The sequence below is a fragment of the Notothenia coriiceps genome, unplaced genomic scaffold (assembly GCF_000735185.1).
Source record: "Notothenia coriiceps isolate Sejong01 unplaced genomic scaffold, NC01 NC01_scaffold00012147, whole genome shotgun sequence".
Taxonomy (NCBI): Eukaryota; Metazoa; Chordata; class Actinopteri; order Perciformes; family Nototheniidae; genus Notothenia; species Notothenia coriiceps.
In genome coordinates this window covers 80,854-106,056 of record NW_011344848.1, presented here as the reverse complement: position 1 = coordinate 106,056, position 25,203 = coordinate 80,854, and the positions used below count along the sequence as shown (strand labels likewise).

Sequence of the window (25,203 nt, the reverse complement as noted above, 5' to 3'; positions counted from 1 at the left end):
ACAATTAAATTACTCATCAATAGTTTTTCCAAGTGAACCTTTAGAAAATAAAGCTTCAGAAAGCGTCTTGATAAATAACGACAGTTCCTTAATCTTGCAATTTAATAATATTCCTTTCAACTAAAAAGTCAGTTTTCAGTCATGGATTTCTGTCTGAGATGAACCACGTGTTTAGGGTGCGCTTGTTATGTTGTTCAGAATGATACTTCCGAAAGTTCCTGTTGCACATATGTCGACGGCGAAAACGGCAGTCATAAACATAACAACATGTATCAACTATTAATTCAAGCCGACTGATTGATAGTTATTCTGCAAAAATGTAAAAGGTCTAATTGTCTTTTCTGTATTAAAGTCATTATCATACGGCGGGTCACGCGGACAACCTAAACAAGCGCCCCCCACATTATGACAGCGTTCCTCTTCCTGACTGTGCTAAAATCGTCATCATTTACCCGCGTTTGTTGAACAACCCACTTTGTTTGGCGGGCTTGAGCAGAGAAGAAACAACCCCATCATTTTATCGGTAATTTAACAACAATACAACCTATTTTTATGTTTTAAGTACTTGTCGTATTTGTGTGATACGTTGCTGAGACAGTCTTAGACGTTTGCTGCCTTCAACACAGTTTCCAGGACAGTTTCTGTAAGATAGCAACCCTCACCACGAAGACGTTGCTGTTCTATGTTTGAGATAATGTGTTGTTGACTAATGTAACTGTGAACTGAGGGCTAACGGCCCGTCCACACAGCAGCGTACGTTGAAGCTTCAACGCTTCTGCCCATTCAAGGGTACAGGCTTTTTAGCTTGAGGGTTACAGACTAAATGTGAAAGCTAACAGCTATTGTACTGCTTAACACATTGTTATATAATGAATCGCTAGTTGGTATCATTAGTTAAGTGTAGTTGTCTTTCTTGTGGACTCACGGTTTCCTTGCCAGATTGTATACATCTTGTGAAATTAACATCATAATACACATTACTGAGTTTAGTGAAGGCAGCTGTGAAGGCACATGTCATTTAATTTGAGACTTTAAGTATTTTGCCTTCAGTGCACTATGAACGAATTTGCATCTCTATTGTTGCAGTTATAACACATTGTGACAGGGAGAAATGCTTTCTGCATGAATATTCACCCAGTCTTTACCCTTCTATTTACAGTTGGATTATGATTTGTGGTTTGTAGAAAGTAGAAAAGTTATTGGGACTAAATATGCATTTTATTATGCTTTCCAATATATCTTTATTTGATCGAATCCCTAAATGCCTGCCCCCTGGTGTGGGCAACATAGATGGAACATTGATTAATAGCAGTAAAGCACGGTACATTGGAGAGTCATGCAACTTGTTTTTAGTTTCTTAGGGTTCTCAAATAAAAAATTGCACCAAATATACCCCCATGGTGAATAGTAATAGCCTATCGTCTTGTGATGCATTATTGTCCATTTTTAAAACATTCATGTTTTCCCTTACCATCAGGAACCATGCAGTTTTCAAGCAGGAGAAGGAAATTCACCAACAACTCTCAGACGGAGCTCTATAGTCATCCTCTGCAGTTCTACGGGCAGCCTCCTCTGGAAAACATCTCTCTCACAGAGTTTGAAACCTTTGCTGTGGAACGACTTAAATGTAAGACCTGGAACTCATGCAGTCTAACTAAATGTCAAATGTTCGTTGATTTCTATGTGACTGTGTAACATTTAAAACGTCTTCTTTTAATGCCACTGCAGTGTTGAAGACCATTGACAATTTGGGAGTGAGCTATTTGAAACTCTCAGAGCAGTACACAAAGAAACTGACAGCTGAATCCAAAGCGCTGAACTTTCTTTACAGACCCGAAGCTGTGAGTATGTTTAGCAAGACACACAACAGAGTTTTACACGTTTTTACACAGCACTGATCCAACATGTTTATAGATACTTAGGGCTTCACACTGTAATCCTATTTTGCTTTCCCTAAATTAAACTCAGTTGCCACTGTATTGTATTACTGACCAGTGCTCCTGTTATTGAGCCTACACTCGTTGATATAAACATACAAAATAATTGAAATACCTGTCGTGATATGTAATACACTTCACAACAGCTCAACAATCAGCAGTGTCCAAAATGACCACAAGTTGTAGATGAACCTGCTGTATCTGTCGGGTAGACACTCATAAAGACTATACAGCTACAAACAGGGTCAAATTGACTTAGAATGTTAGTGTTTCCCCTATATACAAGTAGTGACAGCGAAGCGCCGCTGCTGAAATATGCGCGCCGCTGCTATGGGGCGCCAGTCAGGTACCCAAAAAAAAAATATATATATTATTTACTAATAATAAGTGGCGACCCTTTTTCATTTTTGATTGTTTATGTGGATTTGTAGTATTGTGTTACTGTATGTTCAATAAATGTGTATATTTGCTAAATCTTGAGACATTGCCACTGTATGTACTGGCAGGGCTGATTTTTGGCATAAGCGGTGGCCTAGGGCGCCAGATCTGGGGGGGCGCTGCGCTGGTAGCTCTGGGAGGGGAAAAAAACATTTTTGACCATTGGCGCTTATCCTAATTTTTGGCCTTGATGTAACAACATTCATAATTAAGTAAATGTCACACCATTTTCATCCCGGTTACACTTTTCATTTGCCCTGTACGATGGGCGCTGTAAGTGATGAAAGTGGGGGATGTTGGCTTCTCAGGCGCCCGCAGCTCACAGCCAAAGTTCGAGCATGGAAGCGAGAGAGAGAGAGCGAGCGAGGGAGGGAGAGAGAGAGAGAGAGGGAGAGACCGCGGTAACCGGCGCTGTTGTTATTAGAATCTGGTGCTTAGCTGCACTAACGGATATAGAAGTAGATGTTTTCTACATGCTACCAGTGTCTTGCAGGAACAAGCTTCCTCCTGTCAGACTGAGAGCTTCAAGTGAGGTATAAGTATCTGAGTGTTTTCACGATAGTTTCTAATTTTAGTCTATAGTTATCTCAGTGGGTCTCTTATTCGTTTTTGACCCATTATGTAAACACATATTTCCAGGCACTCCTTTCTAATTATTAGGATACATAAAACAGGTTTCAAATCATTCCAATGTATACTATAAGACCCAGTAGAAACCAAAAATATCGGTTTAAAGTTGGGAGAGATACAAAAATGTGCATGAATTGCTGGGAATAGTTACGTGTTTAGTAGGATATGACATGTAACACAACATAAAATAAGTTACATTTATTGTGTTATTGGCTATGGTAGGTTCTCATGGTTTATGTTCACATATACTTATTTGATTATTAAAAATGTAAACCGTAATCTTTTTCACTATGGGTGTTTTTTTAGGAGTTGTACCCCAGATCAGGGCGGCCGTATTCACAAAGGATTCTTAGGCCTAAAAAGCTAGCTCGCTGAAACTGGCGAATTTAGGGAAAACTCCTAAACATAATGCGCGTGTCCAGTTCATACATTTAGGCTTCCTTATTTGTAGTTCACTAAGACAATTCCAAAGTCTTTTAGGCACTAAAAGTATGCCACCTAGGTTAGGAGAGCTTATCAAGTCCTAGGGATGACTCCTAACTCATGTATAAGGACCGTATCCATCATAGATCTGAAAATGCCTGCGTAATTCGAAATGTTTTGGAAGAGCAATTGAAGACTGTGAATTTGATCAGGAAGATATGAGGCTAAATCGTGGAGGGTATCCTCTAACTTGTTATGGAAAATAAAAATAGTTTGGCAACACTACAATATTTAGCAACAGGGAAAATGCAACTTTGCAATGCCGACGATTTAGGAATATCGCAACCATCAGTCAGCCGTGCCATAAACCAACAGTTTATCCGGTTTCCTTTGGACAATCAACAACTACACAGGATCAAAGCCAACTTCATGGCAATGCAGGTATGCCCGGTGTGGTCGGTGCTATTGACGGGACGCACATAAAAATAATTGCGCCATCAAAAGATGAGGACGTGTTCGTCAATAGAAAGAAAGTACATTCCATCAACACGCAGATTTGTTTCTATTCATCATGAGTAGGGGGACTTGAACGGCGGTATGGGCTGTTATTGAAAGTGTTTAAGTGCTGGAAATATGCTCATTGGATAATAGTTTGCAGGGTGCTTTTAATTGCCTCCTCGATTTAATGCAATTTACGTATTTTTATTGTTTGCTCTCTCTCTTTAACGTGCATATACAACGTCATTATCGTGGTCTGCACAAACTTGTCATCATGCGTGTATTCTGCTAACTGCACTGTCCATAACTATTTGATAGGAATACATTTCTAGCCTAGGCTATTTCCTTGTTTTTCGGTGATTTAGTGGGCTCGTTTGTGGGATGTTGCGGATGAGTTTCACCGAGACCGCCTACTCTGAACAACCAATCACCGTACTGACCGCTTCTAAACTCATGCACGAGAATCGACGTAATCCATAGCAACGGCGCGTCACTCTTAGTTCACTCTTAGTGATTTATCCTTAGTATGAGTAGGTCTCAGCGGCTTTGTGAATAACTTTTAAGAAAAAACTCCTACGTAAAATGTTTTAGCGCGAGTTAGGAGCACTCCTAGCGGTAAGATAAAATGCTTTGTGAATACGGCCCCAGGTCTCTAGTTATTGTGTGCTCAAAATGCACCAGATTGAAGCATTTTACTTTCAAATGTTCAAAAAATCTTTTCCCGGGGGGGACCCCCCTAGAGGATGTGACGTCCATCCCCCAATTCACACATACAAGCCATTTTGACGTATATCACCTATGTCCATAAGTTTCTGTTTTTGTAGTGTATTTGTCTTTAGTAGAGATTTTTCAATTATTCTTTACACATAAAATGTCGCCTAAAATCTCGCCTAGGGCAGCAAATTGTCTAGAACCGGCCCTGGTACTAGGCCTCAAGAGCCTTTCTTGTGCTGACACATAGAAACAAATTGGCGGGGCGCACTTCGCACGCGCACACACTAAAAAATTCCACTCGCTCCGCGCTCACATTATGCTGGGCCCACCTGCCTTAGCACCGCTGCTATGACTCCATCCTAGGGGAAACACTGACATCAAATGATTTCATAATTGTGCACTTGATTGACATCGAAAACAAACATACATGAAAGTGACAACATCTTCTGTACAATGTGTGAGTAGTAGTATCCATATGCAAGAGAAGTGATCACAGAGAAATAAGAGTTAGGCATAAAAAAGGTTTCTTACTTTCCAAACTATTTTGACTTAATATAGCCTTAATTAATGGAAGGTGGCTTTCAGGTATTGTAGACATGACTGTAAAAACAATTACTCTGTCATTTTGATATTACCTCACAACTAAAAGTATACCCAGCAAGACAAAACAAGTTATTAAGAAGTAATTACTCTTTCAACCCATTCAGGATGACAGAAAACCTCCGAGTGGACCAACTGAACAAGAGAAACGCAGAAAGGACCATATCTCCCACTTCATCCTCAGACTGGCCTACTGCCAAACGTAAGTCTGTAGTTTCTGTTAAATATTTGTTGTGAATAAAATGTGATTTTAAAATGTTATGCAACTGATACATGTGTGTCTTCATTGTATTGTAAAGGGAGGATCTGAGACGCTGGTTTATACAACAGGAAGTTGATCTTTTCCGCTTCCGCTTCAATGACCTGCATCCAAAACAAAAGCTTGAATTTCTTCACAGAAATAATCTGCAGTATGACACGGTACATTTCTCTCCATTTAAATATTTTGAAAGCCTATTTATTTTACCTTTTATGTAGATACATTCTGTAACTCAAAGGGTTTATAAAAACGGTCACTAGATGGTGCTGTTTGATCACTGTTAGAGAAACCATTAGCGTTAAGAGTTTTCCTTGAATACGGGTTTAAATGTTTAATGTTTTTTCTTCACTTTAGTTTTTGGTGAAATATGTATTTGTGACCAAATAATATTTCATTGGTGATAAATGTACATAAATGCTATTTTTAACAGTCGCACCTTTCTCACCTTACTCTAATGTGTTTAGTTTCTCTTTGAGTTTTAAGTGTTTTTTTCTCCCCTCTTGAGGAAAGCACTGTTGCAGGTTTTCATAAAATGAAGGTTAATACTTAATGAAAAAATGGGGGGGGGGAAAGTATTAAATAATTTATCAACACATAATGTGTCATGCCAGGACGAAAAAGGCAACTTGGTCTGATGAATGGCGTTCTGTTTCCACAAGCCTTCAATGTATTAACACTGCCATAGTTGTGCATGTGCCGCTCTCCGCTGAAATTCATCATTCTCATCAATAACCTTTCAGATTAGTGTCGAGGAGAGGAAGGCTCTGAGTGATAAACTGGTCAACTCCAGTTACGCTGTCAGTGGAGTTACTGTGGAGGATCAGGACTTCTACAAAGTGAGTTACTCATCCCTCTCTCCATGGACACCACTACGATATCATGTGCTTATGCCTCTATAAAGCTTTATACAATAATATTCTGCAATTTATATTCCTTCAGTTCTCACCGGTGGATAAAGAAGCAAGTAATATTGATTTAGCACCGTTAACTCCGTTCATGATACTCTATATGACAGACTTTTAATAAAGAATGACAGTTTTAACATTGATAAATCAACAGAAAGCCACATGATGTTATTTTGTAATAAATTAACCACCCCACTGTAATTATATTGAAAGTGATTCATTTACTTTCAAAAGTTTGAGTAATTCTTACATGACAAACTGGTTAAAGTGAGGAGTTGGAAAGTTGTGGCTTTTACCAGTTTGGAAAGGCTTAAGAAGAGATGCTTCTGACTAGGTCTGCACAATAGGATGCTTTTTCTGGATGTCAAATTGTGCAATGAACCCAGACTGTGAGATTGCACTTATTACAGTGACCCGCAGTGTCAAATGTCAAGAGTTTCAAGACAAACATATACCCTATTGGCAAGAAATGAAGTGTTTCTAATCCTCAGTTTAGGATTTGGATTGTAGTGACTTCTGCCTTTTGTCTAATGTTCGACTTGGACATATCTGTCTTTAGTTTCACCCACATTGTGTAATCCTAACTTGGCCAAGAGTACCAGTCTTGCAGTTTACTTCCAAGTCTGATTTTAGGAATTCACATGGAATAAAACGCTGATTTATTGAAGCTTCCCCACCTTTTAGGCAATATGTTGTCAGGAGGAGAAAGACCATCTTATTATATGAACTATAAATGAGCAATTATTGGTTTAAATCCCTATTCTCTCAAATGTAGAAATGCTGAGTCTTGATTTTTGTTTTTTGGCCAAAAATAATGTGGACATTATTTTGTCAAATGTCTTAATGTTCACATTAGAGCAAAAACTAACAACAATTGACTGCTAGAAGATCCCCTTAAAATCCTTTCACATTTGAATGGATTTAAGTCTACAGATGTAAGTTCACAAAGTGAGAGCAAGGGGGAAAGTGTCATGGCCTCCTACTTGACTTTACATTTAAAGCTTTTTGCTGAAAGTATTATTCGTTGAGCGCATGTTAACCATCAGACTCTCTGTAAGTGCATATCGATGTAATGCATCCAAATGATGAAGGGCGAAATGGATTGCCTCAGAATTCTGACACGTATTTTATGTAAACTGAATATTAATATCCTTATATAATGAATCCATTCATAATTCTGAATATTTACCGATTTATTTGAAAGGTTCCATTTCAAGACGCCCTGGATCTAGTGCGATCGAGGAAAGTGTACCTCAAAGCCGGCTACGTGTACATTCCCCACCAGGACATCGTCACCATTGTTCTGAACGATTTCCGCACCAGGCTTTCTAAAGCTCTCGCTGTAAGTATTTGCAGCGCTTCACTGTTTTAGAGAGAATGAATAACAACCTTACAGAAAATGCAAAGGGAAATGTGTGAACATTCACCCCGTCACATTTACATACCGACACACACTGTACGGGGACTTGCAGATGGATAGATACACCTTTCTGACTTTAACACAGCTACACTTTGTATTGTATTGTGTTTATGTTAAGTATGCACCCTCTATATCAGGGGTGCCCACACTTTTTTGGCTGGTGAGCTACTTTTGAAATGACCAGCTCACCGAGGTCTACCAACCAAAAATAAAATCCCAAATTGCAAGGTTTGCTGAATAACACGTTTTATTTATACATGGGATAACTACAATAGGGCTGCCTGCAACAAACGACTAATTTGATAATCTATGAATCTTATCGATTAATGAAACGATTAATGGACTATTCGGACTATTACTGCCTTGCACAATTTCTCAAATGCTCTTATTTAGCCATCAACTTTTAGATTTAGCTTGAGGTTGTTTTAGGCATTTGGAAACTAACAATTAAGACAATAAAGATGAATACTTGATTCAAAAATACATATATTATTAAATTAACTTAACAAATTGTGAACAAAATTAACATTGCTTTTTATTTAAATAAATAAATAATATTTCACATCAAAAGAAACAACAATGTTTTAACAAATCGTATTAAATAATCTGATGACAGAACTATAAACAGAATAGCTGAAACTTTAACAAAATAAAGAGTAACTCTGTTACCTCTAATCATCCCATCTAATCTAATCACCCATGGTTGAATAATTGAGTTAACTCCGTGTGTTGCTGCTAGCATTCATAACACCTGAGGTGGAAACGTTGCTCGTGGATGGGGCTACAGAGCTACTAGAAAGACAGTCGAACCCGGTGCATTCCTCCGTCTGAATGTGGTGCACTTTTGCTAAATGTTTAGACAAATTGCTCGTGTTACCGCCCTTACATGCTAAACACTCTTGGCAAAGAGCATTGTCCACCTCAAGACGGGTAACATTTAACCACACCTTGGAGCGCTTCTCTCCGCCATCTCCTCCGTGTGTTGCTGCATGTAGCAGCTGCGTGTGTGTAAACTGCCCCGGCCCCTCGCACACAGACGTGAGAGAGATCTGGTCTGGATTGGAAAGGTTGAAAATACACCGACCATGGACGCATTTGTTTGTCTTTTTGCATGTTAGAAACGAGTTGGCGACACTAAGACTGCGAGATAAGGTTTTTGTAGCAATAATACATGACCTTTCTCTTTCTAAACTCGCTACTCGGAGGGAAGTCGCTGTCATATGCCTTGTAAACGCTCCGATAATGCCTCTCCACGTTACCTTTCTTTGGCAGAGCGACGCTTGCTTTACAAATAAGGCAAATAACCTTTGAATGTGACATCACAGACAAATATTCTTCCTCCCATTCTGTGTGGAAGTGGTATGTCTTTAGCTTTTTGCTCGGTCCCGCACTCATTTTGTTGTTTGTCTCTAGCTTAATTGGAGTTTTCCCGGCATTTGACTGATTTTGCATCGCTTTGCATTCTGGGTTAACAGACTGGAAAGCGATAGGTCGCTTTTTCTGTCAATCAAGTAAACTCCTGAATTAAGTGGCAGGGAGGCCAAGGAGGAGGGATCAAAACCCGTTTTGTCTATTTTGACAGCTGGATTTATTTATTTTTTAATGACTCGCAATCTACCAGCATTGCCGACCGCGGTCGACATACTGGGCACCTCTGCTCTATATGTACTTTATGTAAATATATTTTGTATACGGTAAGTTGGTTCCATAAGGCAAATTGTTAAATTGCTGCCATGGCTGTTCCCTTCAGTGCCCTGTGGGGAAAAAGGAGAAGCGTAGGGTTGAAACGAGGGGAATAAGTATGCACACATGACAGAAAATGTCTGGAGGGAACAGCGACGACAGCTAGTATAAAAGTACTCATTATCCTTAAGGGCATGATGTTTTTTTAAAGGCTGTGGAAGTAGTTCTATGAAGGCACAATTTCAGCATTCTTGTGCGATGCATTGAACGCCCCGAGGGACATTGAACATGGTATTTTAGGGTCCAGAGGCATTTCTATAATACATGTGAGGAGACAACCAGTTCACTTAAATCGTTGTGAGGGCTAATGACTAGGGAACAGGCAGAATCACGCTCAACAACCATAGGCAGCTGCACTGCTGTTTAGAGTTTAGGGAAAAACCTTCCCTATTAATGAGGTGCAAGCAATCTGAAATGCAGGCGAATAGAAGTCACAGATATAAAATATGCAACAATAAAGAACAGAAAATCCTCACTGTTCTGATTAGAATCTCAATGTTTTAATCTACATTCAATTATGTACATTGTATGTGTTATCAGCCAGACATATGGGTGAATACTATACTGAAGTAATCATATTGTTTGTGTTATATATACAGTAATTGTGATGCAAGCGACAAAGAGAGGATATTTTCCTCAATCTGATCCATGTGCTCTTCAATATCGGAATAGGAAATCTAAAGTAGGGGTGGGCGATATTGAAAAATATAATATCACAATATTTTTCGAGCAGTATTACGATAGACGATATGTATCACGATATTTTTTCATGCCGGTTATTATGGTTATTTTTCAAGTTACTTAACAGTACAACCACCTACAAGGTAACAAAAACTAAAATAAAAAGGAGTAACAGACCAAGATACCATTTCAAGCTGGTTTTAATTCTGCAATGAATCCCTGAATGAACAATTCAACAGGAATTTTGATATGGCTTCCTCAGTGTTCAAGTAGGTAGGCCTACACAACAAACGTTAACACTGGTTTCTTCACCAGGTAAAGTGCACTCTCTTGCTAAATAAAATAAAATATTCAAGGCACAGTTTCTCAGTATAAAAATTCACTTTCTGTTTTAGGTAGCACTAGCAGTGATCAATAAACATGAAAAGGAGAGTAAAACATAACTAAGTAAAACATAAAACATCAATCAGGAAAAGTCAGTGCCAAACAATTAAAATGTAAACTTTAGACTTGAAGTGCAATCAAAGACTTTAGCATAACTGAACATCTGTTTCAAAAGGGAAAAACAATATAAATACCTTATTGATTAAATAAATTATAAGCCAACAGAATCAACCAAGACAATAAATGAAGTGCAATACTGTCTAAATCCTGACTAGACAACTTGGTTTATTACAATTTAAATCATGGTAAAATAGGTTAATTTTGTCGTAGTTGGTTTCCACCACAGTATTTACATGGATATAAGCCCCGCCCCCTCTCCAGCGCGTCCTGTTTGAATGACAGGGGTAAACACAGCTGACAGCCGCGGTGAAACTCCAGCGGTTAGAGCGATCAGAATATTCGCATCGCGTCCGTTGTGAACGCAGCATAATGCAGTTCAGAAATCACTGTTCTCACGCTTTTAAAGCAACTTCGAGATTTTAACAGTATCAGGGGCACGCAGGCCATGGTGGCCGTAGGACGTACAATTATTTTCGGGGCTTCACGGCCAGACCGAGGGGCAATGACGGTATGGCCGTCATGGCCGCCGTGAAAATCCTACCCTGGTGCACTCACAGCACTCACATTATATGACTGAGTGACTCTCTGATATGATATCTCTGAAAAGGCATATCGTGGAGACCTAATATCGTCTCGACGATATATATCGTCATATCGCCCACCCCTAATCTAAAGTAAATATACATCTGTGGAGAATGCTTTATTCATTAAGTTACTTTTACATGTATATTGTATAGTCTGGAAATTATGGGATCAATATGAGTATAGCAATATTGTGTCCTAATATTGCTAAAAACACACAATCTAAGCTTATCATAGTTTAAACCTTAGATAGAACTATTTCGCTCTGGTTGACAAAATATGTGATATTTTGAGTTTCCAACTAAAGTGTAGAATCATAAGAGCCTCCTATTGCAATGCCTTTTCAAAGCAGCCGTTGGATTCCACTTCAAAACCGGGGGTTCATTGCTTTGCTCATAGAAAGTGATTTGGCAGTTTGAACAAAGGTCCATTTATGTTTGGTGATTGTGGTGTTTTGTTCACAAACTTGTAATTAACTGTGTTGTCACCTTCAATCAGTGCCTTAACGTGTCATTTCTGTGTTCATGACAAAGAGTGCACTCAACTCAAATTGAAGCACTCAAACTGGAATATGCATAACATATTCACACAATAGTGACATTAAAAAGTCATTTTCAAATCAAGACTGGACACTAGATTAAGTGTAGAAAGTCATTGCCTGTACTAATGTTGGCGTAGTGGGCAACATGTACTTGATTTGCTTTAGCACTTATCCTCCATTGTGGGACAGGAAGAACCTTTTTTTCTAAATGACAAAAGTAAAAACGAATAAAAGGGCAATTCAGTCCAGTCCCGCCATTCTCCCATTTTCTGGTAATTATCCGGACCACTAACTGCTGGAATGGAATAGCGCTCCCAAAAGCTTTTTCTCTTGTAACGGTGCCATTTTGACTGTTTGGTATGATTGTTTCTGTGTTAGTACTAATAGTAATTCTCTTCCACTGGGGACAAGAAGGACCCAATGTGGAAATATGTGCCATTTCTAAGGCATAAAGTTGAAAGCTGTTTCTACATTTGACTCTAATTGTTAGTTGGAGGTTTATTTCTACAGAAATAACAGAAATGGGTTATATTAAAGTGTATCAAGGCAGTTTTTTCGAAAGATTAGACTGCACTTTTGCTTTGGCGTGAATCATGTCTATAAAGCATTTAGACAAAGTGCAGCTTTTTGTTTTTGAGGGATGTGCATAGGGTGAGACTTTCAACTGAGAAAGTTCCCAACAAGCTGAACTACGTGTTCAGACTGAGGCAGAATGTGTTGGTTGTTTGAAGGGATGGGTGTAAAGAATCACCGGACAGTCGCAGTGAAACGTTCACTAACTGTGATGCAGTTTACTTCAAATAGCTGGGGTCACTAAGCTGTGGCCTTGTATTTTAATGACTGTTATGTGTAGTACAACATATTTGCCTTTAACATGCAATCTTAGCTTCTTCTAGTCCTTTGACCAACACTATTTACCATTGCTAACATGGTGTCCATCTGATCTGCAGCTGACAGCCCGCTCGCTACCAGCAGTGCATTCTGATGAACGGCTCCAACCGCTCCTCAACCACCTCAGGTAAGCAGCAGCTGGATTAATAACTTCGCTGCCACTTTGCCAGGGCTTTGGTGAAAAAGACATTTAGCACGATTGATCTTTGGCACCAGAGATCGTTTTGGAGTCTTGGTCTGAGTAAACCCAATCTGTCCCTGTGGAAAAGTCCAGGAGAACTTATGGTCCTAGGCTACGTGTGCAGTGTCGTACTGTTAATGACTCTGTTTTGAGGTGATTAAGAATATGCATCATTGGCCGATGGGGGCTGTCGTTTCAGTCTTATACTGTTCCAAAACATCGTATGTTGATAATAGATGCCCAATAGTACTGAAAGAAATGAACCAATACAAGGCCTCCTTTTAGATTCTAAAACTGCTAATTACTTACTAAGCCCCTGGAGATGCCCTAAAGATATAGTTTGCTATTTTCATAAATAATAACTTTCTTTCCTATTTGTTAAAACGTCACTTTATTCTGACAGCAGAGCATGAGACGGATTATCTGTGAATAAATCAGCTTCCAGGGAAACCACCAATCAGTGCAGGGGAGTCTTAACGCAGTGTCAATCACTGCTTATTACATGGCTTAGTTGAATACTCGATTCTGATTGGTTAATTCAGAACACGTGACACGTTGTTAATACCGAACAGACAGACCGCTGTCAAGCACTTATTGACCGTTGTTAAGGACGCTCACATCTGCACAAACAAGTCCGTTCGATTTAACTGTATACAGTTGGGCTGAAAAGCAAACTGCATGCAGTTTGCTTTTCTAACTGACAAGACAAGAGCGACAAGAAAACAGCGGAGAAGTAACGGGCAGAAATCCTCCTTTTACGCAGCGGTCCAGACATAGACATCAAACGGCGACACATATTCAGTTGCCAGTTACTTTGGCATTAGGGCAGGGATATCTAGATACTTTCCAAGGTTTGACACAATGAATTGTGCTACTTTTAAAGCAAGCAGCGATGTTTTCAAATCTGTAATCAAAAAGCTCCTCAAAAACGCTATCGAAGCAGTTCCTGCCGTTGCTACGTTAGTTCAAACGGTAACAAAAGACTATTTGTCTTAGCGGATGCATGTCATTTTAAATCAATACATACAACTATTTTTTAAATCAATAAAATCATTTTCTAAATCCACAAAAGCATTTCAATTAATATTGGAAGTCATAACGTTACTTTGTTGAGAATATGGCCATGTAATAAGCGGGATAATGTGCAGCGACTTGGTCATTATGGGGAAAAGAACACCTTCATGCCGATCTAGATCCCTCCGCTTCGCCTCGGGCTCCTGATCAGCCTGTCGGTGTTCTTTTCCCCATAATGACCGCGTCGCAGCACATTATCCCTTACTTGTGGACTCCGATCAAACTGTCAAACTAAGCTTATCAAAAATAAATCAAGATTCTGTAACTGCATTGACTATTTCTTATCTGAAGCGTTGTCAGAAACATCATTTAGCTGTAAAAGGAGAAAGTCTGACCCAGCTCCCATGTTGAAAACAGTTGAACTAAATATACAAAAAATAAACTTTACAAATCTATCAAATAATCCGTCTCATGCACCACTGTCAGGATAAAGGGACAGTGTGTGCATGTTTACCATTGAAACTAAGTTAATGTGAATCATCACACAAGTTTATATGAAAAATAGCTTAATAGCAGCAGCCTTAATTTCAGCTTCAATAGAGAAGAAGAGCGGCTCACAACACAGTGAGGGGGTTTATCTCACTTTAGATGAAAGTAAGAACATGAATATAAGGGTGGAAGAAGTCATGTTGCCCGATTGTTGATGGGGATTAGGGAGTAGGCTGCTGAGATTAGGAGGCAGGCCACTAATCTGTGTGGTGGGGGGGGAACACAATGAGAAGTAAAGCGCTGCCATATGCAACTCAATGGGTTGCCAAAGTCAGCGACTTAAGAATTTAACGATAGCAGTTTATTTATTTATTTTGCAGGGTGTCCCAGGGGATGTTTATTTACTTTTTTTGTAATGATTGTTTCCAGTCTTTAATGTCCAGTCTGTAGTTGCTGATTGCATTTTGGAAACAAATATAATCCGATTTCATAGAAGCCCTGATTGCTTTTCAAATTGTTACTGTTATAAACGTTGCTTATTTGTCACAGTAAATATGTTTTTTCTTCTTTTAGTCATGCCTATGTGGGACAGGATTACAGCATCCAGAAGAACGTAGGGAAAATCTCCTTGGAACAAATTGATTCAGTAAGTTACATTGACCATCTATTCTTGAAATGTCAGGTTCAAGGTGCCCTTTTGCCTGGGAATGCAAGGTGTTAAAGGGAGGGGGTGAAGTGTGTACAGTATTTCTGTTAGCCCAGAGCTAGAATAGAATAGAAGTGTATCTTTAGTTCAAGCTTTTAAATTCACATGTGTAATATGTTGTTCCTCCCGTGGAGTAAATTAAACAACTAGAATAATATATGTTTACAGGTACAGATGAAATTATCTTAATATTTGTATGTTAGTCATTTATGTTTTCTGCGCCCAGCTATCAGGGAAGTCCTTCCCACTCTGCATGAGGCAGGTCCACCAGGGCCTCAGAGAGAACCACCACCTTCGTCATGGAGGCCGCATGCAGTACGGCCTCTTCCTCAAAGGCATCGGCCTCTCCCTGGAGCAAGCCCTGCAGTTCTGGAGGTCAGAGTTCATCAAAGGAAAAGTGGATGCTGACAAGGTAAGGTTGAAAACAAAACTTATAAAAATGTGTGTTGTGTTCGCCATTATCTTAACAGAGACACTTTCAAACCACATCAGGCTAATTCGAATGCTTAATCTAGCTAAGAGACAAGTGCAGCTCCCTGAAGCTGTGAAGTCAGCTTGGGGAGATAGACACATCAATCGGCTTTCTCCTAAATATGATTTGGCAGATATTTATAACATAATATTCTTGCTTAGCGATGCCTTACTGCAACCCAGAACCCAGTTACAGAGGAAGAAGAGAGACCTATTTTGAAAAGTGACATAACTATGTCAAAGGCTATGTTTAGGTGTTAACTACATGTAAGATTATAAAGAAATGAAGGACAATGATGCAATAATTCAGTGACAAGGGCAAATGCCAAAGTTTTTTTGAGTTTGTTACAGATTATACACTTTTCCATAATTATTTTCAAAAAAAGGTTCTTCTAAATGTCACCTGATAAAATGACCCAGACAGGGTTTTAGTTGAACCCCAGATCAGTGACTGTTGGGACAGATGTCTTGGTGTCTGAGTGCTGGAGTGCTGCTCAACACTTAAATGGGTGCTGCTGCTTCATTCAGGATGAAGTGGCCCCATCAAAGCTGCATGGCTTAAAAGGAAGTTCACTGGTCTCATTATTTGAGCACAGTACTGTGTGGAGGCCAATGAAGACTTTAGAGGGTTCAGATATAATGTCTCTTCGTAGACGACACAGTTAAACACAACATGTGTTCGGCATGAGCGGAACCAAGAACTCTTTATGTGAATTCAAGTTAATAGAGATTTAACAATTTAATAGTTCTCATATTATTTCGTTAACTATCAACAGCATTGGGGTTTGTATATTCCTGATTCTGATCTATTAGATACCTGTAGATATGTTGTTTAACATCGTGTCTGATTTAGTCAGTTCATTATTCATTGACATTTATATGGTCAAACTTCTGCACCATGTGCTCGACAAGCTCAAAAAAATAACTCAAACGGGTTTATTACCAGGTAGGTTGGCACGCACCAGGAGTTTGACTAGGTGTCATGGTGCATACATAAAAGTAAAACAATAATTAAAAAAACACAGATAGACTATTTTAACAACACGATAGTAACATAAAACGATAAAATAAAGCCGTATTTACATTGAAATAGATGGATTTAAATACTGCTTTATTTTATTTTTTATTTTACTATATTTGTTCTTATTTTTCCGTATCTTAGAACTGCATGTTTAATAGATAATCGCGCAAGTTGTATAGAATACATTCACATTTCTCAATGCTCCCCCCCGACGCAGCCACTTAGGAATCCCCTGTTGAGATATTATGTCTTTTACAAGATGCACTCTAAATTGCTTGAACCATGCAAATTGACTTCCAAGTGACTGAACTTTATTCTGTGCCATGGTTAGAGAAATAAAAACGATTTAAATGTAAAATAAAAAATCCCCTTGGAGTCACGATCTAAGGATCCAGAGTCGAGCTGAAACGATTATTAAATTGAATCTGCTACTATTTTGATAATCCTTTAAGCGTTAAGGCAATGTTTTGTAACACTTTTTAGACCAATACAAATCATTAGGTCATTAATAACTTTGATTATTAACCCTCAAAGGTTTCCTAAATACAGTGAGGGGGTTTAGTCGTGTTTTTATTTGTTACTACCAGCATCACTTGCACGGCATGACAAAAATACCTGTGCTCTTATTTAAATAAAAATCCCATCATCGCATTCGTCTTAATGTGATGCATCATTTAAACCTTGTAGCCATTTTCTTGGAGCTTTATTGAAACAAAGTAAGCTATGCTAGTCATCAAATATTTAGTTTTATTGATGCTTCTTTAAATATGTTTATGATTGCTGAATTTGTAAAATACCCGTCCATCTCACTGTTATCTACATGGAGTACTGACGGGTAGATATCAAACCATTTACATCAGCCATGTGAGCTGCTTTTATAAATATAATTAGAATTAGGACATGTGTTGAATCAGACAGAGGAAGTGTCCTGGCATATTTTGAGAAGATCTTGAGCTCCTATTTCATGCTGGTGCCACAGTTTCAGTTGTAAAGAAAAAACATCAAATACTTCTAAAGCGGACTCTGATGCTCAAGATACAGTCTTTCATCTTTTGAGCTGTTTGAAAATCAGATATGCTGTCGCTTGTGAGGTTTCTTTAAGCTCTTTGGTAATTGCAAAAGAACATATTTGAAGAGAGGAGAGAAAAGTGCACTTGTATACAATAAATACATTAAATATGTGTTGTACTTTATATTAAGAAGGGTATACAGTGTAATTGTAAGTGATAAAGAGGTTAAACCATTGAACCATTGAACCTATCCTTTTTGACAAATCTTTGAAGAATTAGCAAAATGCAAAAAGGAATGCATTATAAGTGAAATCTATTAATGCACCTATGAAAAAAAAAACGTCATACTCTTGGGCAGTTCTAAAATGTCCCTCTACATTTTTTTGTTTCTTTCACTATTTATGGAAATGAATAACTGCATTTAAGACATGGGAAAATGATACATAGAATTTACAAGGGCGCACTACTGATAGGAGAAGAAAAGCAAACATCACCAATCGTTTTTGTATGCTCTGTTGAGGAACCTGCGATTTTAAGTTTGTCATACACCGTAGTTGTGTATATGTTATGAAAATAAACCTTTGAGTCTTGAAATGGTGGAGCCCTTTGAAATGGTTTGACTCTGCATTAAACTATGTTAGACATCCTTAATTGTTGACATTACATATTGTGTGCTCTCTGACACTGGCCTGTCATAATACCTGATATTAGCTCCTGATTAACAGATTTGAAAATTGGTTAATTAAAAAAAAGGTCTCTATTTTGATAATCAATGAATTGTGAATGAGGGAATAACACTCTGTCGACAGCTTCTCTAATATGTAGACGTCCTGCCTTTCTCTGGTTGTTATCCTAGTACACTGAATATCTTTGTAACTGACAAACCAAGACATTTAAAGACACCACCTTAGACTTTGAGAGACTGGGATGAAAATGTTTCTCTTTGTCTTGACTTTTATAGACCAAACTATTTATAGATGACAATAATTGCTAGTTGTAGTTCTACCCACAGTAAGAGCCTCATGGCTACTATTACAAGCTCTACTTCCTTGCAACAGCTCCCAGAGAAAGTGTGAACCAGCTCCTGTTCCACAGCAGAACGGTGCTGACCACATCCCGGCTCTCACCATGATGTAGGTGTTAAGTCAGGGTCTGCACTTTGTGGCGTGCTGCACGAAGCCGGCTCATTAGTATGCGACTGGCACAGTAAAAAGATGGGAGGCAGCGATGCCGAGAGGGAGGCCTGCAGGAGAAAAGGCAATGTAATATTAGACTAGAAGAAGAGATACAATTGATGAAATCGACTTGATCCATCCATTTCTCTTGCCACAAAAGTTAGCCTATTCATTTGGAGGAGAGTCAATTCGAACTGAATATCCGTGGGTCACATTGCCTCGGGGGAGGGAAGGCTTTTGAACTGCTTGTTTTACAGATGGAACTTCAGGTTAATTAATTTGCACCGACTGACAGTGTTTCACACCATAGGTTTGGTTTGCTCTGGGGTCTTTTCCACAATGGAGGATTCTCTTTAGGTGACACTTTTATGTGAACACCTCTTATTGTGTGGATACAATTTAACACCGTTATTATGTATCACTGGTATTTTCAGTACGTATAAAAGTACATCCCTGTTTATAAAAATATATAGAAGAGATTTATTTTGTTCCTCTTGTAGGAAGTACAAGACAAAAACATTGAAGTAGGGTCACTGTTTCATTATTTGGACTGCTTCCAAAGCTTTTTGTCATTATCTTTTATGGTGAGTAGCTTGCAGAATAGTGCTGTTTTCCTGTTTAACTATCCCAGTAACCGTGTGACAGTGAGCAAGCGTGTACAGTAGGTGAAGCAGATAAATTAATTCCAGTCATTATTCATGGGTTAATTTGATTATTTACATGATCCATGCTTTTGTTTTATTTTTGTAGTTGCCTAACAACAAGATAATTAGAATAGGACTGTCAAAAGTATTACGCTATGCTATGCCTATAAAAGTATGTGTTTATTTCCTTGTTTCCGGAAAAATAATATTGTTTGTGTATTAACGCAATCAATATTTAATATTTTAATATCACGGTTATTTTAAATACCAGTACATTGCAACGCCCCTATTTCCATTGATGTTAAGCTTTTTACTGGTTGAGATGCACACTGTAACTTGTAGTGTCTGCAGCAGACTCGTCTGTGACTTTGCAGTTCTAATTTGTCTCCAATGCCTTTCACTTGTGCATTGTGTATAAATGACCATTATAACAAAGCTTTCCTTTTTCTTTCTACAACATCAAACCTCTCAACTTGTGCTCACTTGCAGGATGTTACAGTCCCTCACCTTCTTATTGTTCTTAGCTTCTGAAGCAGCCTGTAGCGCAGATTAAAACGGGACATATTTTAATGGTATTACACATAAGAGGAATTGGAGCTGCAGGCACAGCAGTCACTGTGGGCTGAGCCTAAGAAGCCATGCCAAGTTTACACACACACACACACACGCACACACGCACGCACGCACGCACGCACGCACGCACGCACGCACGCACGCACGCACGCACGCACGCACACACACGTACGTAATCCCTTTGATTGTGTCCTATTTTCTCTGTCTCCACCGCCGCAGGTTTTTGTGAATGTGTCCTAGAGTGTGGGGGGATGTTACCGCCACGGAGCCCCCTGAGCCAAGAAGAGCCCGGGTAGAGCTGTGGCTCCGTGCCGTTAATGCAGCTTTTGTGCTTGTGTTTCGACTCGACTCTCATTTTGGAGGTCAACTGTGCTGAGAGTAGATCCAGGATTATCTGAAGTGTAGGCTGAAATGTAGGAACACAGTCTGCGATTAAAAGGAGCACTGAGAATATCTTATTATGTGTAGAGGAGCTGCATTCAATACGAGTAAAAAGGGGACTAGTCGTGAACAAACGGCATTTTCTAACTATTACTAATCTGTCGATGGTTAATCCTTATATCAGAAAGTTAGTTTATAGTTCTTGTAAAGAAAGTTTCAGCATGAAAGTCAGCCCACCTCAGTCTCACCTGGAAAAAGTTACAGTTTAATAAATTATCATTTCTAACTCTTGGTATGACTTCTTCATACCACATAGGATCTTTTTCTATGTCCTAATCACTTTACATAATACATATTAAACACACTTTAGTGCCAGTGGAGTTTCAGGATCTGTTTTAATAGAGTTGGGGGGGGGGTCCTAAATCAGGAACCGGCCTCTCCAATCCTTCAAAGCTCTACATAATTAATATTTGATTTATTGCACTTCCAGAAGATTTTATGGATTTGTGAATTGCCGCTGCAGCTTGTCACATTAGCAAGTTCAAGGGTTTTATTACAGCATTAATGTGTTATGATGGGAGCAGTCGTGATTATGGTGTTCAGCACACTGTGTGTATTTTACTGTTTGGCTTCAAAGGCTGTACATCGCTTTTAATGGTTGCATGAGCTCTGTACGTATAACAGGAGTAAAGATTGTGGAGAATTAACGAATAAAAAAATATAAGTTGTCTTTGGTAAGTCCAGCCATTTATATTTAAAAACGTCTGCCCACCTCCAATGAGTCACAGAATGGAGAGGATTTGAGATGGGCAATAAAATAAATGTTTATTGCCCAATTGTTTTCAACTGTAAGAAATAATTGATAATTTTACCTCTTTAATTGAATTAAACTCCGAGAAAGTCTCAACGGTATGCCTCTGATACAAATGCTAACAACTAATAGACATCTGAAATGTCACAAGGCGTCTCAACTTTACACTTCCTTTGTACTAGTAACATAGCTGTCAATTTAAGGGAGTCGAGTGAAATGTCTAATTATATCCTTTATATAGTGGAGCAGAGGTCAAAAGAACCATAAAATAAAGATACTGAAAAGAAATACATCCAAATAGTAGAGTACTTTTAATAATTTCAGCTCTTCACACAAAGAATTGCGACAAGACAAATAACTAGCATTACAGTGAATGCTAGAAAAAGATATTTGCAGATCCTACATGTATTTTTATTATATACTTTTCATATCAAAGTACTTTTACGACAGGGGGCAAAGCAATCAAAGGTAAAGATGGTGATTCTGCGATATCCATAATGCAGCTCCTATCTACCCCGTGAAGACACCTGTACAGAAGGTTCGCTCTAATAGCTCCATATTTCATGGAGGAAAACACCCTGTCAAAACTGACATGATGTATGACAACGCCTCTTTTCACCCCATCCTTGTCCCTCTTACACTCTCATCCTCACTAATGCCTTCTCCTCCTCTCTGCCTTCTTCTCCCTCCCTCTGTAGTTTGACAAAGCATATGCCTACAGCGTCCGCCACATGTTTGGCAAAGAAGGCAAGCGAACAGACTACACCCCCTACAGTTGCATGAAGGTGATTCTATCAAACGCACCCAGCCAAGGCGACCATCATGGTGAGTTGATGGCTGTTGGGAGAAGCTATTACCCATGTGATAAACCACTCCACAGCCTTTAGTTAAAGTCCTTTCCCTGGGACTAGTGACACACCTGACTGTGATCATCGTTACCAAATTATCTATATAGTTTTCCCATGCTGAGTATTACATTTTCCTTCCATCAGTGAAACAAGTGTTGTGCTATGTGAATTGTTTATTAATATCATGCTTTAATTGTATGTTTGTAGGATGTCCTTTCCGTCACAGCGAACCAGAGCTGTTGAAGCAGAAGCTTCAGGTCTACAAAGTGTCTCCCAGCGGGATCATTCAGGTGGGTGCTGCTGTCCTGTCTACAGTAGGCCTCAGATACATGGACAGGGTTTATACCCCAACATCTTTTATATGTTTCCTAAAATAAGGCGACCTTTATGATCCTTACTATCTTGATCCTTGCCCAGATTTGCACTGTCAGGAAATGTACAGTAAATTATATTTACCAGCATAACTGAAACTTTGACGTACAGATGGAACCTAATATAAAACCTTAAAGGGTAGGTCATTAACTTCAGAAACATGTCCTACCTGCCTGTCAGCCTTCCATCTCGTGCACAAACTTATCTCGTGCCCTCATTGGTCATGTGCGCGTTCGCGTGTGTTGGAGGAGGGGCTCTGTAAGTTATTCTGAAGGAAGGGGCAGATTTTGTGTACTTTCAAATTCTAGCTTACTCAAGCTGGTTTCTCCATTCTTACCTTTAAGGCAGGGAAACCAATAGATTAGGAATCATCCATAAATGTCTTTACAAAATGTCACAACTCTCCACATAGACACATGGATCAGTTATATAATCACAGTGTTTTCACAGTGTTTTGTGGATTCAACATGTGACATGTTACACGTTTAAGGATGATTCCCACACTTTGAACAGTGAGTTTCAGCTTGTTCCTCCGGGCAGAGGGGTTAATATTTCCAAGGTGCAGAACAAAGCCGTCTAAAAACAGCTTTGTTCCAGCAGCTACCGCTCGGGTGAACAAGTTGTAGCAGCATTACACAGATGCTGTGTCAGCAATGGCTATTTATTTATTTGATTGTCCATGTTTGTTTTAGTGGTTTTTAATGTGCTCGAGCCTGGAGTACTTTTTAACGATTTGTCTGTGTTGTTTGAAGCGTGTCTCGTGACCATGGATACCTTGTCTTTTAACTGCAAACCAAATATACCTACGGGTACAAATAAATAACCTGAACTTCCTAAGAACTTTCTAGTCCAGAGTGAAGCTCCCTAATATCACACCAGCAAGATATCTTTCTCCTGGATAAATCATAGCATAGCTGCTTTTAAATATTACAGTTTCTGTGCACTTTTGCAAATGTTCCTGGTTTTCCATTTACCAATAATATAAAGTGCATCATCAGGCAGAGACTTTGCTCTCCACTGATCTAAATCACACCAGCCCTAGTGGTGAGCACGCCTGTGGCTGCATCACGCTGGAGGCAGCCTTCAGGCATATAGGGAGTTATAAAGGAGCAAAACACAGATTCCTCAGTAGGCCTTGGATTTATTTTTCAGCCGGCACCCTCAGTATAGAGTCACAGTGGCACTACAGTGATTTAAGTACAAGAAAAGTGAGAGCTCTTATGTGACCAAGCCAAAGCCTGGGCTTCAAAATGTCTGTGCATTCTCTCTTTTTAACCCTGCAGAGCTTCAGAAAAATCAGAAAGAAATATAGGAAGTCCAAAAGAGTTGACTCATGGCATGAATATTTAAATTAGCCCAAATAAGCCTGGTAATGTTTTCACTGCATTTCAAAAGTCTCTAAGGATGTTTTCACTGCTGTTTGTAATTGATGAGGTATGTTTGTGTAGATAGTTGACTGTCTTTTTAAAACCATTTTGAGCTGCAACAGTTAATCATTAATATATCCTGTAAATCACTGTGAGTATCTAAGGGTTAACCCTAACCTGTGAGTATCTAAGGGTTAACCCTAACCTGTGAGTATCTAAGGGTTAACCCTAACCTGCTGTTGTCTCTTACCTTTTTCTGCCACAGATCCTGGAGCTGGTTAAAGGGATGCACTATCAGCTGGCCTGCCAAAAGTACTTTGAGCTGACACACAATGTAAGTACAGATTTATTTTGAAGCGGGCAGTAACTGGGGCTACCTGTCAGAGGCAGGGGTTTGCACGTCATGCATGAAGGCTCAGGAGAGACCCTGAACTGTCATCTCCTCCATCATTAACTGGTGGTTACAGCCACTTAATTTGTATAGGTTTATTATAACACTTTAGATTCATTTTTGTCGCGCTTGGATACCCCTTGTGGATAATTGAATCTGTTTTTAGTTTGGATACTTGAGTCATAATCCCTTTCAGTCACAGAAAAGCAGGGTTTGGTAAATAGAGAAAAAAAACAAGGTCTTCATAAGGACTGAGTTTAATACACAGTTTAGATGTTAGATGGGTTAATAAAAATTAGGGCTGTCAAATTAACGCGTTAATAACGCGTTAACGCAAAAAAAAATTTAACGCCACTAATTATTTTAACGCGATTAACGCATGTGTATTTTTTGTCCTCGGCCGCCCCGTAGTTTCAGAGCACGTCAAGTTTAAAATACCATCTACAAGCTGATGCTGACAGCCCCGCTCCTGCCGCCCGCTTGCGGCAGACCACACTTCCACGCTCACCGGCAGGCACCGACTGGCCATCGGGAGGACCGGGAGGGTGTGTGGATGTGTGGCGCGAGAGAGAGACCTTACGTGTATTGTTGTTGTTGATAGCATCTGGTGCTAGCTAGCTGCGCTAATGGATATAAGCTGCTGTTTAAATGAAAACATGAAAACTGCGCCGAGCACTTCACTTTATGCAGGTAGCCAGACAGTGGGACATTGTGGGAAAAGTCAGCACACTCAGCACGGATAGTGCGCGCAACATGATTGCAGCGTCCAGGCAGCTCCCGTTCGAGCATATGCCTTGAGATGCACATAGCTCCAACGATCCATAACACACACACGCACGCACGCACGCACGCACGCACGCACACACACACACACACACACACACACACACACACACACACACACACACACACACACACACACACACACACACACACAAACACACACACACACACACAGCATTGTATTATTGTATGATCTGTTG

The 25,203-nt window shown here is 39.3% G+C and overlaps 1 protein-coding gene across 1 annotated transcript in view; it reads left to right on the top strand.

The window, feature by feature from the left end:
* The first annotated feature begins 441 nt into the window (after nucleotides 1-441).
* The window catches only part of prim2 (DNA primase subunit 2), a 27,278-nt gene continuing 2,516 nt past the window's right edge, over nucleotides 442-25,203 (top strand). Inside the window, exons 1-13 of the mRNA XM_010773176.1 lie at nucleotides 442-523; nucleotides 1,478-1,627; nucleotides 1,729-1,841; nucleotides 5,348-5,442; nucleotides 5,540-5,660; nucleotides 6,240-6,335; nucleotides 7,609-7,746; nucleotides 12,826-12,893; nucleotides 15,024-15,096; nucleotides 15,383-15,568; nucleotides 21,941-22,067; nucleotides 22,298-22,380; nucleotides 24,095-24,163. Coding sequence (XP_010771478.1) covers nucleotides 1,483-1,627; nucleotides 1,729-1,841; nucleotides 5,348-5,442; nucleotides 5,540-5,660; nucleotides 6,240-6,335; nucleotides 7,609-7,746; nucleotides 12,826-12,893; nucleotides 15,024-15,096; nucleotides 15,383-15,568; nucleotides 21,941-22,067; nucleotides 22,298-22,380; nucleotides 24,095-24,163 — 1,314 coding nt within the window. The 5' untranslated portion in view covers nucleotides 442-523; nucleotides 1,478-1,482. The remainder of the gene's footprint in view (nucleotides 524-1,477; nucleotides 1,628-1,728; nucleotides 1,842-5,347; nucleotides 5,443-5,539; nucleotides 5,661-6,239; nucleotides 6,336-7,608; nucleotides 7,747-12,825; nucleotides 12,894-15,023; nucleotides 15,097-15,382; nucleotides 15,569-21,940; nucleotides 22,068-22,297; nucleotides 22,381-24,094; nucleotides 24,164-25,203) is intronic.